The following is a 17743-nucleotide window of genomic DNA, read 5'->3' on the forward strand; positions in this document are numbered from 1 at the left end:
ATTTGAACGTCATGAATGATGTATGTTTATTTATGCATGATAGTATGGAGAACAAGAATCAAGATGAACAGAAACATAATATTTTATAATGACTATTCTGAGTACCCAGTAGTTCATGGCAATATGTATCTGCTGAACATCTATGAACCACCTTTTCTCAGACAATTACTTTGTGAAATAGAATTTGATGAAACCTGTATCAAAAGTTGAAGTTAGAAAGAACCATTGTGCTACTGAAGAAAGGATCCTCTCGTGCTCTAGTAAATCATTGGTTTTAGTAGCAGCTTCTCTGTGACATGGATTCACTGTCACCATCAAAGAATAAGGGTGCAACTCCTAGTGACAGTAAATTAGGCTCACCATCAACGCCGGGGCTGTCAATCATGTATGACATTAGGAAACTCTTAAGTTGGGATTTGTTTATGATGTTTTCAGTGGATGTTTATCGATCAAGTCATAGAGCTCATCTCCAATTCCAAACCCAAGCATCCTGGCCATGTCACTGGTCTTCAATCTAGGCTTTGGAATGTCATGTTGCTTCAACCATGAGTACACAATAAAAACCTTCTGCATAACGAATAGTTCCAGTGCCTCAGGATTGAAGACTACCCCCATCCTCATGTTCATCTGCAAAGATAAGATTTCAAAGGTCATTTCATTAAACGATGACAAGCCCCTCCTCACTCTCAAACTCTGAAACAATGGCATTGTTATAAAATACAATACCTGGTGTGGAACCAACATGGCAGCATAACGAGCCAGTTCTCCGGCTCGCCAATCCAAGAGGACAGGCAACCAGGGATAGGAGGCATCAAGTCTCAAAAACCAGAGTCTTATATCAGGGAATTCTGATAGTTCTCTAGGATCACGTGGATCTTCTCTTGTATAGTTAATGGTAAAGCCAATTGTACGTTCAAGAAACTCTTTTGGCTTGGCTAGTTACAAAAATTGCAGTAATACTTCATCAGGGTTTTGCATAAAAAGTCATCATGAACTTCGACTTGTAAATCTGATGCTCAATTGATTGCTTTACCTGATGAAGGATTGGTAATCCCAGTTGCAGAATGAAATGGGGATAAGTCAAGACCCCGAATCACATCATTATCAAGAACTATTTCAAATCGACCTTCACTTGGTGGCATTGGAGGTTCAACTTTACTAGTGTCTGTCAACCACAAGAATTCGTCAGTTAGATTTGACCAAGTTTTCATATCCAATATATTGGTTGTATAAAAAAGTTTTGGCCTTTTATCCTATTAAAGGAACAAGCTTTCTGAAGTTGTCCAAAAGATAAAGGGATATAAACAAAGTGAGCAGAGAACCCAATTAATGAATTAAGAAAGGTTTTACCTTCTTCCTCGTCATACAAAGAGATGTCAAAATTCCCAGATGGGTTGAAGGCAACTGAGACGGCCACTTGTCCTTGCCGCCTATTTAAGTTTGAAATGGCCAAAGAGGCCATGGAATCTGAGATGGGTGGTCTAAGGGGAGTCCATGGAGCAGGAGAGGATATGGCCTGTCTGGAAGAACAAATGGGAAGCAGGGTTTGGAAGATTGCAGCCATTGCTGTGTAAGCCTGCCAGCCAGCCTCTCAGACAGTTAATACAGTTGTTTTTCTTTGTTGCATTTTCTTGTGGCCTTTGTGTTTTGAATGCTCATATTATCTCTTTATGGGTTTTTATAACATGTGCCTCATCCTCAGCATCAAATTTCAAATTTGGGCTGGGATAATCTGCTGCTGATTGTGTTTTGGAGCCCATGAATGAGGAAGGCCAATCTGCAATTAGAGGCCCCATTGGGCAGTGCCTGTTGCCTGTCTGTTTCAATCAATGTTTGCCTTTTGCCACATAACCTACTCTTGTGTACCAACCAGAGCCTGCCAGCACAATATATTATCAGTAAGAATCATCAACCACCACATGTCAATCCATCCATAAACCAGAATCATATGAACGCAAGCAAGAACTCATAATTTGATATTGTTTTTCAGTTTCATGTTGTCAACAGAAGATATAATTAAGAACAGAAAATTGGTTCAAATTGGTGTTACGAAATATGAAAAAAAGTTTTAAAGGATTTAATTATGACGACCCCAAAAGCCTCATCTGTCTGTCTCTGTGTCGTTGAGTCTATTTAGTTTGCTTCTGTGCTGCCACATGGGTTGGGTTTCGTTTGAAGTAATTCCACAATTAATTGATGATTTATAGGAAAGAAAGAAGGAAAGACGTGTGGCGATAATGCACCTCACGCTCCGTTTGCATATCATTTACACAAAAACCCACAAATTTGAACGAATTATCTTTTTATTGTTGACACCAAATTTATTTCTATATGAGAAGACGTTTCGCCCAACTTTTACTTCTAAATTACTCCTACCTAATGATCATATATTTTGAATATATATTTTTTCAAAAAATAAAGAAAAATAAATCCATAGCTCTTGGAAATTACTAATTGAAGTTCAAAGTGACATCCATAAATAATTTTTTTTTGGTATGGGCATCCATAAAATTTAGAGGCTTGTTATCTCATAAACAACACATGTGAGATAATTTATGCAGCATGCCATCCCATGTACATTTGGTCGATGACAAAAAAGAAAGGCATGGTCCCAATTTAGCATTGGTCTAAGCCTTTCATTTCGTGACCACAATTCATTCATCTTTTATGTAACATAACTGTGAAATGGTCCATAATTCATCATTTTGTTTCTTTCTTTTGGATGAATTCTTTGTTCGTAGTTCTACCACAAATCAAATCAAAGCATCCTTTTACAATCACGTGTTTGTTTTTCTTTTATTTGAAATTTTTTTTTAATCTCATCTTGATGATTTATGGATCGTTTGAAAGGATTCCAATATGTTTGATGAATAAAATAAAATTGAAGTTATTTATTTATACCAAAATGAAGAAAAATAAAAATTCATATGCTTAACACAATCAAGTTTAATGGCAACTATACTCCTCTGGCAACTAACCTAATGCAACAAAATAAGATGCTTTCTTCTTGTTTCTACGAATTAGAAGAGTAAATTCCAGTAGAAAAGCCAAGAGACTTGTCATGTCATGCTCCTTTATAATATTTTCGATAATTTTTTAATTACGTACACCACAATATGAATGAACAGTAACAATATCTCATTCATTTCCCCACGCGGCTTTACTCTTTTGCTTCTTTTTTAAGCAAAATATCAAAACAATTGACCAAAAAAGAAGAAGCAAAATATTTCGAGCAAGCCATTGCCCACCTACCTACTTTAGCAGTACTATTAACTTGATATTTTTAGCTACAATCAATCATATATTTTTCCATAATTGCTACAACTATACCAAGGAATGTTTAAAATCCAATTAATGCATCAGATGTCTTTATTCCCACCAAGAAAAGCAAACCAAAATTTGAAAAAAAAACCAACAACCTTCTTCTACACAAAAGAAAAGCATCGAAAGGTTGCTTGGCGAAAATAAATTAAAATCGCAAAAGAGAAACGGAAAATATAAAAAGGGTATTTTCGTCACGAAAAAAATACCGACAGAGAATATAGGGCCAGTGAGTGCCAGTCGCTCTCCAAACCGTAATAATCGAAAACCAAAGATCTCAGCTGATATATATTATATAGTAAATTACAATCTCTCTCTTGCTCACTCTGTCTCTGTCTCTCTCTGTCGCTCACACACACTCTGAATTAACCAAACGGACGCATTTAACAATTATACGCGGCTTTTCTCTGGTTCTGGTTTGGGACAGGTTTCTAGCCTTGTGGATATTTTTCTTAGTCTGCAACCCAGAAACAAAAACCGCAACCCAAAATGTTATGTTTTAGATCAAACCCACCAAAAAAATTCCTTCTTTTTCTTTCCCTTGCCCTCTTCATTGCTTTAACTTCAGGAAGCTCTCACATTTCGCACACTTTTCGAACAACAGGTACTGTATACTTTTTTTTTGCTTTTATTTGCCTAGAAAATGGTTATTTTGTGTTATTCAAGAAAATGGGTTATTGTTGATGTTTTGTTTTGTTTTGTTTTTTTTTTTTCTTCTGGTTGGTGCAGGTGTAAGGGTAGGTGGTGAGACTGAGTATGAGTATGGTGGAGCGGTGACATGGGACACAAGGAGGTCTCTTGCTGAAGGAACTGTCCAAAACTCGTCTTTGATATTGGCTGAGAAGAGAACATACAGGAAGGACCCTCTTGATGGGTTCAAGAAATACACTGGTGGTTGGAATATCAGCAATGACCATTACTGGGCTGTGAGTTCTCTCAACCCTTGATTAATTTTCATATCCTGGCTGTTTTCTTTGTGCTTTTTATGATTTGGGTTTCTCTGAGTTTATGAATATAATCATGTTGTTTGGGCTGTCTTGCTACTTGGATGGACTGTTAAATGGTGCTTAAGAGTTAAGACCACAATTGGATAAAGAGCAGCTTACGCACTAGAATTGGAATATAAAAATCATTTGACATACCACAAAGTAAAGCAGCACCCAGAAAGAAAAATTTGGACTTGCTAAACACATGCCATTCTATATCAGATGGGATATAGATTTCCGGAGCTGAATAGTCCACTGCTGCACCCAAACTCATCTTTTTCCCGTTGAGCACCAAACCCCTCTTTGCACCCATATATGAATTCTAGCATATTTTCCTCCAAATAAATTGACCTTTCAGTACGATAAAAAAGCAAAGAAATTATATCTGCTACAAACCAATCGTGCAGAAGGAAGGCTCTGTTTTTTGTTTTGTAATTTTTATATTAAATTGTTTGCCATGGCAGCCACTTTGAGTGCAGTGCCGTCATGGATGGGCAGCCTCCTCTGTTTTTTCTGGACAATTTGAAACCACTAGTAAAACTTTTAGGGGGCAAGATGGTTCATTTTGAAAATTTGCTGCTTTCCTTACTGACATTGTGGTTGTTTAAAACTAATTTTTGTCTCTAATTGTCTTTCCCTGGATTTTGAAGCATTTCAAGAAAGAACAGTTCTTTCTACTTATAAATGCAGGCCTTGAACTCTGCCAAGAATGTTATTCATAAATTAATAATTTATTTTGTATTTTGCTGATGTCATGTGTTTTCTTTGTTTCTCAAATCCTGTTTTTATCTTTTTGAGATTGTTTTTAGACCCTTTTTGTTGTTGAGATTGTCTGGAGATTGGAATGTTTGTTTAATGTCTCTCAACAAATATACATTTACATTGATTATTGATGTATGATGTAGTCTGTTGGATTCACTGCGGCTCCCTTCTTTGTCATTGCTGGTGTCTGGTTCGTGCTTTTTGGGCTAAGCTTATCCTTTATCTGTCTCTGTTACTGCTGTTGTCCAAGAGAGCCTTATGGTTATTCTAGAACAGCCTATGCTCTCTCTCTCATCTTCCTTATTTTATTCACCCTTGCGGCAATGTAAGTGTCCCTCTCTCTCTCTCTCTCTCTCTCTCTCTCTCTCTCTCATACACACATTTGATTCGAATGGACAAGTACTGCCTTCAATTTTTGTGAGCTGATGACATCCTTTAATGTTTGTGTGGTCCATTCTAGTGTTGGATGCATTGTTCTGTACACTGGCCAGGGAAAGTTCCACAGCAGTACAACAAACACACTGAAATATGTTGTGAGTCAGGCAGATACAACTGTTGAAAACCTCAGGAATTTGTCAGGTTATCTTGGTGCAGCTAAAAGGATTGGAGTTGATGCTATATTTCTGCCAGCAGATGTTCAAAGTAACATTGACAATGTTTTAACAAAGATCAACTCTGCTTCCAATACACTTTCTGATAAAACTGAAAAGAATTCAAAGCGTATACAAGATGGATTGGATAGCATGTAAGTAGATTTTCTAGAAGATCTGGGGAACTTCTGTTTACAATATGGTGTATAACATTTATCTCTTTCTATGTTTTGCAGGAGACTGGCTCTCATTATTGTTGCTGCTGTTATGCTCTTTTTGGCCTTTCTTGGATTTTGTAAGTCTTCTATTTTCTTTTGATTAGAGGCAGGGATTTTCAGGATTTGACTATTAACATTATATCTTTTTCTTTGACTACTTGTTGCAGTATTTTCCATTCTCGGGATGCAAGTCCTTGTCTACTTGTAAGTGAAATATAGCTTGAACTGTCTCCTTTTTACTTTTTAAGAGAGATCTCAAATATTTGAAGCAGTTGTGTCTTAGTGCTCCAATATATATTCACAAACACTTGCATATTTGGTGCAGCTTGGTCATTGTTGGGTGGGTTCTTGTTGCAGGCACATTCATTTTATGCGGTGTATTTCTCCTTCTCCATAAGTAAGTACTGTTTGGTTGTGTTCACTTCATATTACTTTCTTAGACGCACACTTATATTGAATCATCATATTAGCCTTCAGTGTGACATTTAGACGCATCTTAGTTATCTCATAAGAACAAATTTATGATATGAGTGTCACTCAATCTAAACTTATGACTGTTCTGCTGCATTTGCTTTGTCCATCTGTTTTCAAATCGTCTAACTTCTTGTCCTATTTGCATAGTGTGGTTGCAGATGCATGTGTTTCCATGGATGAGTGGGTCACGAACCCCACAGCCCATACTGCATTAGATGATATACTCCCATGTGTGGACAATGCTACTGCTCAAGAGACCTCTTCACGCACCAAGGAAACAACCTACCGACTCGCTACTGTGGTTAACCGTGTCATCACCAATGTCTCGAATAAGAATTATCCACCCACCATGGGACCTTTATATTTTAATCAGTCTGGCCCACTGTTACCCGTTCTTTGCAATCCATTCAATTCTGATCTCACTGATCGACAGTGCAGTCCTGGTGAAGCGAAGCTGCAAAATGCCACAGAGGTAATATTAATGGCTTATCTAAAATTGACATACATGTTGCCTGCATCTTTCTCTAAGTTTGGAAACAAGGACTAAGACTCAGGCTTTTGTTTCAAGCAGGTATGGAAGAAGTATGTTTGTGAGGTTTCCGTGGCCGGCATTTGTACTACACCTGGCCGGTTGACTCCAACCTTTTACAGCCAAATGGAAGCTGCAGTAAATGTGAGTTATGGTCTGTATCGTTATGGTCCATTCTTGGTTGATCTGCAAGACTGCACGTTTGTTAGGGATGCGTTTACAGACGTGAGTAACCGGAATTGCCCTGGTCTGCGAAAGTACAGTGGCTGGATCTACATTGGGTTGGTAATGGTATCTACAGCGGTGATGTTGTCATTGATCTTCTGGGTAATCTATGCAAGGGAGCGAAGGCATCGAGTATACACTAAACAGTTTACGGCTAGAACTGCAGGGGATTTCCAAGACAAGGGTGCTTAAAACTTTTTTTTGGTCTGAAAGGGTGCTTAAAGTTAAACATATGTTTTCGTCCAACCATGTACATTGGAGTGATTTTAGCCTAAGGTCTTTTGTACATTGTGGTAGTTAATCTTTAGGTTTGTTTATTATGCAGTACTCAGTTGTGTTTGCTCAGAACTCAGTTAGACAAAGTAGTAATATTTCGGAGATATCATTATCGTTATCGTCCATTTTTGTGCTTTTAATAGTTGATCTTTAAGCCTGATACCGTGCCTCTTCCTTTACACATCATCTTTTCTATACAATACTGATCAAAATGCAAACAAGAGTAGCAGTTGTGTCCTCAACTGCAAATTGCGAGAGGACCAATTGGTAATTATCTATAACACCGACAAAAGACCTTGTGGTCAATTCGCAAATATGATAGATAATGTCGTTTCTTCGTCTGCTGAAAGCATTGACCTTTTTCTTTTTTCTGTTTTTTGGTTTTGGTTTTTGGCTCCGACTCAGAGTGAAAGGGTTGAATTGAATCATACTCTGTACGTTATGATGAAGAGTCATTTTTGAGTTTGAGGAGCACATTTGAAGTTGGTTAAGTCCATACACTTACAACAACTAACACGTACCTCTCTGTCTCTATATCTTCTTACCTCTACCTGACGAAGAAGAAGAAGCAGAGAAAAGAATAAAATCTTCCATGGCGACGGCTCCCTCGTCTCTCCACCTTCTCCACCAAGATTTTCTATGCCCAAAATATCCTCGCCTTTATCACAATTCTCAATTCGGAACTCCTCGTCTCCGACGACGCCCCACTGGCACCGCCCGCCCGCCTTCCCGCTTTCCCTCTTTCGCCATTCGTGCAAGTTCAGTTGTTACCTTACCGCCTGTACTGCTCTGCCTTATCTTTTCCCTGCACTCTAATTTCCACTATTTGTTTTAATAAAAATTTTCATTTTAATATGAAAGTTCAAATTTTTAATATTTAGGAATGGAAGTCGAGCACTGAGGAAAGTGAAAGCTCGGGTGTTGAGCTGTTAGCATGCCCAGTATGCTATGAACCGCTCATACGGAAAGGCCCTCTTGGTCTTAACCTGTGAGAAGTTTAATGATTCATCCCATTGAATAATATATAGCTTAAAGGCAAAGTCTTTCTTTTTTTTTTTTTTTACTTAAAACTGCAGTTGTAGAAGTTTAATATTGTCTTGTGATTTGTAGGCAAGCAATATACAGGTCGGCTTTCAAGTGTAAGAAATGCGACAAGTCGTATTCAAGCAAAGACATTTACTTGGATCTTACTGTTATTGCTGGGTTGAAGGAGTACGTTGAAGTCAAACCAGCTGGGACTGAGTTATTCAGAAGCCCTCTTGTTTCCTTCTTGTATGAAAGAGGCTGGCGCCAGAATTTTAACCGCAGTGGCTTCCCAGGTCTTGATGAAGAGGTATGTGTATAATGCATGTACTTTCTGGCTTGCTTGCTCAACTTGGTCTGCACAACATGCATGCCAATTTGGGTTTTGTTTACTTACCCACTACAGCTTTTTATGCATACAACTATAAGTGTATTAGTTACATGGTGTTTTTATATGCTACGCAGTTTAAAATGGCTCAGGACTACTTTAAATCCGCTGAAGGTGGTGTTCTGCTGGATGTAAGCTGTGGGAGTGGTTTGTTTTCCAGAAAGTTTGCCAAATCCGGGACCTATTCTGGAGTTGTCGCGCTTGATTTTTCTGAGAATATGCTTCGCCAGTGTTACGATTTTCTTAAAAAAGACCCTACTCTTTTAGCTACGTAAGTTTGCCTGCTCTTCTGAATAATCAATGTTTATGGTCTTTAATGTCAAATGACATGTCTATCCTAAATTCCTAATGTACACATCATTGGAATAAATGCAGTAATCTTGCTCTTGTGAGGGCAGATGTTTCTAGGCTTCCATTCCCTTCAGGTTCAGTCGGTGCTGTCCATGCCGGCGCGGCATTGCATTGCTGGCCCTCTCCTTCCAATGCTGTAAGTTTCAATTCCTTTGTTTTTCTCCTTCAAGTTGCTTGGCGCCCAGGATCTTATGCTTAGTCAGAGTTACCCGACTTGGATGATTTAAGAATCAACATGATTTTGGATGAATACTAACAGAGTCTTCAATTTCTAAATCCTACCTCACTTGTTTTTCATTAACTTTGCCTTTCCTGGGTGCATCCCTATTCCCCAAAATAATTTTGTTATGTGCGCCAAACAAATCTGTTGGCTAGCTTTGCCTTTTATGGTATCGGAGATGCTAGTAGTGACTAGTGAGTAAACTCAGAGATGAGTTGCATATTGTATTACACGTCACCTGCTATGTTGATAACTTACGAAAAAGTCATGGTGAAAGTGCCTTGTTATATCAACTGGGTGTATCGGAAAGCATATGGAGAATTAAGTTTTGAACAATTTGAAATTGCCTTGACTGGTAATTAGGAATATGAGATTAAATGCGGAATGGTGAGCAAAACTTATAGCTTCTTTAGGCAAGCTGAATAAACACCATTGCCATTTCACCCATGGCTCCTTACAAGAGACCACAAGAAGTAGGCATCTTCCGTGCCAGTGTTTTGTGAGAAATAAAGGTGATATCCTTTGAGAACTGCAGGAAGTTATCCTTTGAGAACTGCAGGAAGTTATCCTTTGAGAACTGCAGGAAGTTATCCTTTGAGAACTGCAGGAAGTTATCCTTTGAGAACTGCAGGAAGTTAGAAAATTGGAAATTACTCTACTTATGACCTTGAGAATTTTCTTCTTTCCTTTCATGCAATCACTCACGTCTGAATCTTCAACTTGGGTTTGGACACCTCAAGAGCATATTCCAATTTTGAATTTTATTACAAAACCCTTGGTGGCCAATGGTAGATAGATAATTTCTTGGAGTGTTTCTGTTTGGGACTGGGGACTTACCTTTCAGGAGATTAGTTGAGTGTCCTTACATCATCAAGAACCTTGTCAACAAGGAAGAGAGAGGGCTGCTAGTGATTAAAGAACCTAGCAATCATAGCTATACTATAAGTGGGGTCAATTGGAATCAGAAATCAGCAACCTTTTAGGTAAAAGAGTTCTGAGTACAACCTTTCTATTGATGCATAAGCTGTAGTAACATGAACGCTCATGGATAGCCCATGAGGTAGTTACAGGGTTGGTTCCTGTGGAATATACTGCAATTTATAATAGAACGTAACTCCACAAATGCTGGTGTGCTGGTCTGTGGCTCCTACTTTAGATATATCTTTCTTAGTGAAATTTTTCGAAGGAATTAGCTCTCAGGTGGTTTGCTGTTAGCAAGTAGATATATTAATCCCCTCTGTGGTGGACATTACTCAAAAAAAAAAAAAGAAAAAAAAAAAAAGCCATCCCGTGACCCCAAAAAAACGATTCCTTCCAGAAAAAAGTTATTCTTACCTTCCTGTACCCCCTCCCATCCCTGGAATAATTGAAAAGAGTTATCTCCAGTCACCAACATTGGCATTTGAGTCTTGTCTTAAGGTGACGGAAGGCAGAAGAGGGAAAGTAGCTCAATTTACAATTACAAAAAAAGAATTCAGCCACAGCCTTTTCCACAGTTACAGAAGGGAAGCCTTTGCGCTTTGAATTCTATTTGCATCTGAACTTCATGAACCGTCAAATCTTGTTATATTTTCAGTTTTACTGTAGATATGTGTATGGATGCAAAAAAGTTGCTTTTAACTAACGCATTTCCAACTCATTTCTCATATAATTCTCAGATTGCTGAAATAAGTCGTATATTACGAACTGGTGGCATCTTTGTCGGAACCACTTTCCTGCGGTATACTTCATCTACTCCCTGGATATTGAGGCCACTCAGAGAGGTAACACTTCTTACTTATTCAAAAAATTAACAAATGTGATCAATGATAGATGTGATTCCTCCTTGGTGGCTTAATAATTTCGACCACGGTTTGTTTTCTTACATGAAAATAAACAACTTTGTATTCATCTCTGAGTGGATACATGTGCGTACGCTGACTTTGTAAATGTTGATTCACTCTGAGGAGCTCTAATATGAAGCATTTATCCAAACTAGGAGTTGGTTTGTCTAAGAACTTTTTATTTCAACTTGTGAATTTCCCATTAAGTAGATGTCAACCAACTTATCTCTGATTTATAGTACTCATGTATTGAAACACTAAAACTTATTTATGTTATGAAGTTATAGTTGTTCTAAAGGGTTCAGACCTGTCAATTTTCCTGCTCACGCTAATGTTATTATGATACTTGTTTATCTGTATATGCTAGTGATAGAATGTATGTTCAAAAGAACGATTGTGTAACATCCACATTCATTTTCGTATTCTGCATAAATTGCACATGAATGATGTAAAGTGATTCAAACAGTTGAATTTTCGTTAGTGGGGACTCATTAGCTGTAGCTAGCTAGGATCTGTTTAAGGATGGCTCCCCATCGAAACTGTTTTTACAGTCGTTGGGACATGGGTTTTATTAAAAATATGTGACTGACTTGGTTATAAACTTTAATAAGTATTGATTTTAAGTTGTAAATTTATGTGGCAGAGGGCTCTGCAGAACTATAGCTATTTAACGGAAGAAGAGATTGAGGACTTGTGTACATCATCTGGTCTCATCAACTACTCGAGCAAAGTTCAGCAATCTTTCATCATGTTTTCTGCTCAGAAACCTTGAGACTAGGTTTGAGCCATTTGAATATAATTTCTCCGTACATGGATTTATCATATTTCTTGTTGATTTGTTGTATAGTGTATTTATATAATTGTATAGACATTTAAAAAGAAGAATACAGAACCTGAAAAGGTGGATAATCTGGGGAAGATGTAAAGTATTGATTATTAATAAGTAGTAGTATTTTATTAACTGTATAAAGAATGATAGTAGTGCTTAACATTATCAGGGACTCAATTAGTGGTTACTGATTAGTATTGACAGATTAACAGCCATTTCAATCTTCATTAGGCGAAGTTGATTATGGCATAAAAGATAACATAAGAAGAACAAATAAAATATGCGTGAACAAGAATAGGAAGAAGAGGAAGTCGAGGACTGCTGTTTTTAGATAATCAGAAGGTTTGTGTTCATGACAAGGTTTCAGTTAAGAATTTGAATCTTGCGAGCACGATGGGAAACTAGAACTACTACATGAAGGTTTAGGCGTAGGCTTGGAGTCACATGATCTTGACTCTTGAGCATAGTTAGTCTTTAATTTTTGGAAAAAAGGTTCTACATGTGACCTGACCTAAACTTTAAAAATGAGGGCATGCATTATGCATATTATATAATAGGGCATGGTGAAGTGGCTAGGCTAATAAAGAAAGAAAACCCTTTTTGACAAAGCAAAATGGAACCAACTGAGACCACACAGAGGCCTGTGGCCACAGCAGGAAGATCCCCTCGTGCGGCTCATCCGCTGACCCAGTCCTCCCCCTATTTCTTCTTCTAACCACATCATCATCTCTGTAGAATCTGTTCACTTCTGGATCTTTGACCGTTGACCAACACTCCACACAACTTGAAGCCTTGACTTGAATGATAAAAGGAGGAGGAAATGGTCAGTCCCAAGACACACTTAAGCTTCTCGTTTTGGGCATTGCCAGTTTGTTTGAAAGCCAGGCCTTTGGATCCCATTGCACGTGAGCTTCTTGCTTACTATAATACCTTTCTGCTTTTCATGGCACGTGGGGTTGGCCATCCTCTTTCTCTTCTCTGATTCTATTTGTTCTGTGAGCTTAATTTCTTTCTTCCTTTTAGTTTGGCTCTAGGGATATTTGCTAGTTATGTCGTTTCATCAAGTATACACGTGCACTTTTATCATGATTCTGTTTTATTTTAGCAGTTTCTATAAATAAATAAATAAAACTACTTTTAGATTATTCTTTGAGATTAATCTTCAAAAAGTTTTGCTCATCACATTGGTAGTGAATCAACAGTTAACATACCTTCAATGCTTGCTTAAGAAGAGGGGAAAGAAAAACAGAAAAAGACACTCAAACCACCTCAAAATGTTTTTCTTTTGTCTTTTTATAAAAATGGAAAAGATAAAATATTTGATAATATCTTCACAAAATGATTATAAGTTTGCTTAGGTCTAGCTCCTAGAGCTGAACTCTCTAAAGAAGATTAATTTAAATGTATATAAGGGCTTTGCTAGCTTTAATCTTCTAGGCATGCATTGACAACCGTTGATTAATATGATAAAAATGTATGATAGCATTAATCATGAGTTCTTGACAACCGTCGGTTGTAATATGATAAAAGATTTGTGATGTGGAATGCTCTGATGAACAACAATCACATAAGGTGGAAGCTCGAAATTGAATGGTAGACCTGAAGGAAGGGTACAAAGGGAATGATACAAGACTCTTTGGCATTGCAAACCCCAAGGTAACTCTTGGTTGGAGCTTAGAGGCACAATAAGCAAGGTCTTCCTCAAAATTAGCACACTGGAGCCTCTAATTAATTAGGTCATTAGTTTCCCTAACTAGTGCTCAATGAGTTGTGCTTGTCTGTCAAATGTTTGTTGCAAAACCACATTATTGTTAAAGCAGGACTTGTGATTAGTGGATTAGTGGAGTGGTTGATTGATTGTTGACATGTTTTATTCCCTAAAAACCGGGTTTCTTTCTTTCTTTCTTTCTTGTACGTGTCTTTGTTTTGACTCTGTTAGTAGATTAGGCATGCTGCCATGGTTGTATTGTATGGGCCAGATGCAAGGCATTCTAAACCAACACCATTATGGCCTCAGTTGGCAGGACATCCTTTACCAATTGCCTTTCTCTGTTTATTTCCCAAGACTCAAACTGCTACTTCAACCTTGCTACCACCTGAGTCACATGAGTCACAGTTGAGGTATCAAAAAAAAACCCAATGAATGGACAGCTTCAAGTTTTTGTTGTTGTTTTTGTTTTTGGCATACTAATATTCCCAAACCCAGATTTTTTAATCTTTCAAATTTCATTAAATTTTTCTCTCTCATTTTCTGAGCAATTTAATAGGGCCTTGGAAGAAGAAGAATAAACAAAGCACCTTGACATACTCAATACACCTAAACAATAAGGAGATACTATATAATATGTTTGAAAGTGTACTAGCCAGCCAGGACCCTTGAGGTGCTCTTCCCTGGTCTCAAAAATGAAACAATCAGACGGTCAGATTTGCAGGTATACATCTTAGATGTGCATCCATAGATTGCAAGATTAAGCTCTACTTATTCTTACTGATCTGGTGCTCTTGCACCAAATTCTTTTAAGTTAATGTATCTGATAGATTCTCTTAAACCAGTTGGAACTTTTAACATTTCAGTTTTTTGCGACAAGACATAGTTGATAGGTATTACTATTGCCTTTGTGTATTTTTAATGCAGCTAAGCACCCTTCTTCTCGACCATGCTTTTGTTGTTGTTTTTTTGTTTTTTTTTTTTTTACGAGAAAAAAGTTTAGGGGGAGATTGGCTACTCTCAATCTCTACCATGCTTTCATTGTTGCTCTATATGCTCTAATTACTTAGCTTTGAAGTGATGGAAATTATACGAATGACATCAAAAGCATCAGGCAAGAAAAAGGGATGCAGAGGAATACAATATACATTTAGAAAGAAAATCTACATTTTTAATGAATGAGGAAAAAAAGAAGATTAAGTTAGCCGACTTATTGGGATATGCATCTTTAAGTTGGATCTAACTTGAGCTTTTTTGTAATTTCTTTGAATGACAACTAAGTGGAACGCAAGAATGGACCAATTGAACTATTATCAAGCTGGTGTTATCTATCTATGTAAATATCTGTCATCTTTTTGTTCTGTTTCTCATTTCAAAGTCTACAACAAGTGGCTGGTTCCTTCCATCCAACTGATTTCACCAATTCTAAGAGATGAGAATCAATGAAAGAAAAGGTATTAAAAAAACACTTTGAAAATAAAAATTTTGAGGCAGAGAGGCAGCTCCTTCAAGAAGAGCTTGTTTAGTTTAGCATTAGAGCTCTTCAGCCAAGGAGATGAGCAAGAATAGTTTATTGGGGTTTTAGGGAATGGGAGACACGGAAACAGCCTCCACGTTCCCCTCATATCTTACTTCCTTTATTTATTGCTCTCTCTCTCTCTCTCTCTCATGTTACAAGCCTCCTATTGACAAAATGTTGTGTCCCTCCCCAAGGAATAAATATATACCCCTTTCCTCTCTTGTGAAGCTCCATAAATACTCTTATCTCCATCCCTAAGTCTCTCTCTCTCTCTCTCTCTCTCTCTCTCTTCTGTTTACACCACTGTCTTGATAACAGCTCAAGGAGGGCTCTCTCTTTCAAGTGTTTATGTGATCATGGTTTGTCTCTGTCCACTCTCTGTCTCTCTATGGCATAATTCTTCTTGTCTTTTTGGTTCATATATATAATCACTGAGCAAATTTTGTTGCTTTAATAGGGAATTCAGAAGCCTGCATGGTTGGAAGCCCTCTATACTCAGAAGTTCTTTGCCGGTTGCTCCTATCATGAAACCGCTAAAAAGAATGAAAAGAATATCTGTTGCTTGGATTGTTGCATCAGTATATGCCCCCATTGTCTGCCATCCCATCGTTTTCATAAGCTCCTTCAAATTCGTCGTTATGTATACCATGATGTTGTCCGATTGGAAGATCTTCAAAAGCTCATAGACTGTAAGAATGTTCAGGTTGGTGCCCTATAATCATCAAAGCTAGGTTAATTAACCATCTCCATCAGTTTGTATATAATATATTACTGTACAGTTTTTGACAAAATTTAAGTCTTTGATTCTTGTTTAGGCATATACAATCAATAGTGCCAAAGTGGTGTTCATCAAGAAAAGACCTCAGAACAGGCAATTCAAGGGTTCTGGAAACAACTGCACTTCCTGTGACAGAAGTCTTCAAGAACCTTATATCCATTGCTCTCTCGGATGCAAGGTAATCAACTTGACTTACTTTTGAGTGGTGGCTTTGTTCCATTCCATGCATGCAGCTGAATTACTAATAGGTTTTTAATTATCCTTGATCATGATCAGTAATGAAAATATCCCAATATGATTGATTGCATTTCTGTTATTTTATGCAACAACAGGCAACATAATATCACTGAATTCTACTAGTTCATATGCTTACTTAAGAGAGAGAGGCATATATGAAAGGCTTTAACTAAAACTGAACAATATTTGGAATGATGAATGTTAATCAGGTGGACTATCTCCTTAAATTGAACAAGGACCTCTCTCCTTTCCTAAAGAAATGCAACTCTCTTCAACTCAGTCCTGACTTCTTGGTTCCTCTTTCTGATACCGGAGACGAGGAGATGACGAGTGATCAGACCAACCCTCATTCTACAATTGTGGACTGCGATGACCCGATGAGCTCATCATCATCCGGGTCATCAGGGTCCGAGAACATGAGCATGAGCATGAACATGGGATACAGACATCATGAGATTGTCCGGAAGAAGAGAAGTGGACTGAATTATGCTTCATTGTGCGGAAGATCAGCTCATAAAGTTTCAGACGAGGACATGGCCTCGAGCATGATCAGTAGAAGAAAACGCATTCCTCATAGATCTCCTCTGTGTTAGCAACCAAAAAAAAAAAGAAAGAAGAAAAAAACCACAAAACTTAAACTTACTATTTTGTCACTACAATTTTCAATTTAATTGACTGAACTGAACCATTCAAATGCTTTGATTAATTAATTCATTACTTTAGCTCTCTCTGTCTCTCTCGAATTTGAAGTTTAATTTTGTTAATTAATCACTTGGTCGGGGTGTTTTGTCTTAATGTGATCACGTGGTTCCCAGTTCCAAGTTATATTGTTTTGTACATTTTTTATATAATTTTTTATATAACTCTTTTAACTCATACTATATTTATATTGAGGGAATTTTTAAATAATTTTACTTGAGGGACATTATTTAGGGTTTCTTATGATTTTTTTTCAACGATCCAAACCATTTATTTTTTAGGTCTACATTCATAGATCATCCTTGCAAAAATTAGACAAATCGAAAACAGTTTCGACATTCAACTATGTCCGATAAAATCACTTAACACAGTGCTTTAAGAAAGTACTAAAATTTTAATATTTCAATTAAGTTGTCAAAATGATATCGGATTCAAGTGATTATTTATAGAGATGATATATCTACAAAATAAACGGTTTAAATTAGTAGAATATAATACATAGTGAATCATATAAGAATATCCCTCAAATAAGCTTATTTAAATAAACCATCAACTAAAACTCTATGTATTTACAAGTCAACCGTTGAATTTACATCCAACGGTGGGTGACCACAATCCCTTGGACTCCTGTGGTCCAAGAGATCGGAACTATATATATATATATATATAGCCTGATTACTAATATCATCATTGATTCGAGTACTCGTGAAATGGATGGAGCTCTTCTTCTTCTCGTGATCATATTCAATGTCTTTTTAAGCTGGTTCGCATGTTCATGTTATATGCT

At 37.3% G+C, this 17743-nt stretch overlaps 4 protein-coding genes across 6 annotated transcripts; 3 read left to right on the top strand and 1 right to left on the bottom strand.

The window, feature by feature from the left end:
* Nucleotides 1–64: 64 nt before the first annotated feature.
* Nucleotides 65–1625, bottom strand: LOC117634508 (protein CHLORORESPIRATORY REDUCTION 6, chloroplastic). Its single transcript, XM_034368648.1, has 4 exons — nt 1351–1625; nt 1034–1165; nt 727–935; nt 65–627 (listed from the first exon to the last, which is right to left on the bottom strand). Exons 1-4 carry the CDS (start codon nt 1562–1564, stop codon nt 421–423), a joined length of 762 nt encoding a protein of 253 aa, XP_034224539.1. The 5' UTR covers nt 1565–1625; the 3' UTR covers nt 65–420.
* A 1979-nt stretch (nt 1626–3604) lies between these two features.
* LOC117635853 lies at nt 3605–7523 on the top strand. Its single transcript, XM_034370226.1, has 9 exons — nt 3605–3925; nt 4051–4247; nt 5213–5394; nt 5530–5814; nt 5896–5954; nt 6045–6081; nt 6203–6274; nt 6499–6823; nt 6923–7523. Exons 1-9 carry the CDS (start codon nt 3811–3813, stop codon nt 7295–7297), a joined length of 1647 nt encoding a protein of 548 aa, XP_034226117.1. The 5' UTR covers nt 3605–3810; the 3' UTR covers nt 7298–7523.
* A 220-nt stretch (nt 7524–7743) lies between these two features.
* On the top strand, nt 7744–15808 carry LOC117635840 (uncharacterized methyltransferase At2g41040, chloroplastic). Of its 3 annotated transcripts, XR_004586958.1 has the most exons (9): nt 7744–8162; nt 8263–8369; nt 8492–8714; nt 8870–9063; nt 9168–9279; nt 11022–11126; nt 11830–11964; nt 14283–14447; nt 15700–15796. XR_004586958.1 is itself a non-coding variant. In XM_034370212.1 (8 exons), exons 1-7 carry the CDS (start codon nt 7974–7976, stop codon nt 11956–11958), a joined length of 1059 nt encoding a protein of 352 aa, XP_034226103.1. In that variant the 5' UTR covers nt 7744–7973; the 3' UTR covers nt 11959–11964; nt 15700–15808. The 3 variants fall into 3 exon arrangements, 2 of the variants coding, with proteins under 2 accessions (XP_034226103.1, XP_034226102.1); XM_034370212.1 differs by lacking the exon at nt 14283–14447 and having other exon boundaries at nt 15700–15808; XM_034370211.1 differs by lacking the exons at nt 14283–14447; nt 15700–15796 and having other exon boundaries at nt 11830–13989.
* On the top strand, nt 14745–16983 carry LOC117635842. Its single transcript, XM_034370213.1, has 4 exons — nt 14745–15601; nt 15700–15945; nt 16058–16198; nt 16467–16983. Exons 1-4 carry the CDS (start codon nt 15599–15601, stop codon nt 16848–16850), a joined length of 774 nt encoding a protein of 257 aa, XP_034226104.1. The 5' UTR covers nt 14745–15598; the 3' UTR covers nt 16851–16983.
* The last annotated feature ends 760 nt before the right edge of the window (nt 16984–17743 follow it).

This window comes from Prunus dulcis, chromosome 7 (assembly GCF_902201215.1).
Source record: "Prunus dulcis chromosome 7, ALMONDv2, whole genome shotgun sequence".
NCBI classification, from domain to species: domain Eukaryota; kingdom Viridiplantae; phylum Streptophyta; class Magnoliopsida; order Rosales; family Rosaceae; genus Prunus; species Prunus dulcis.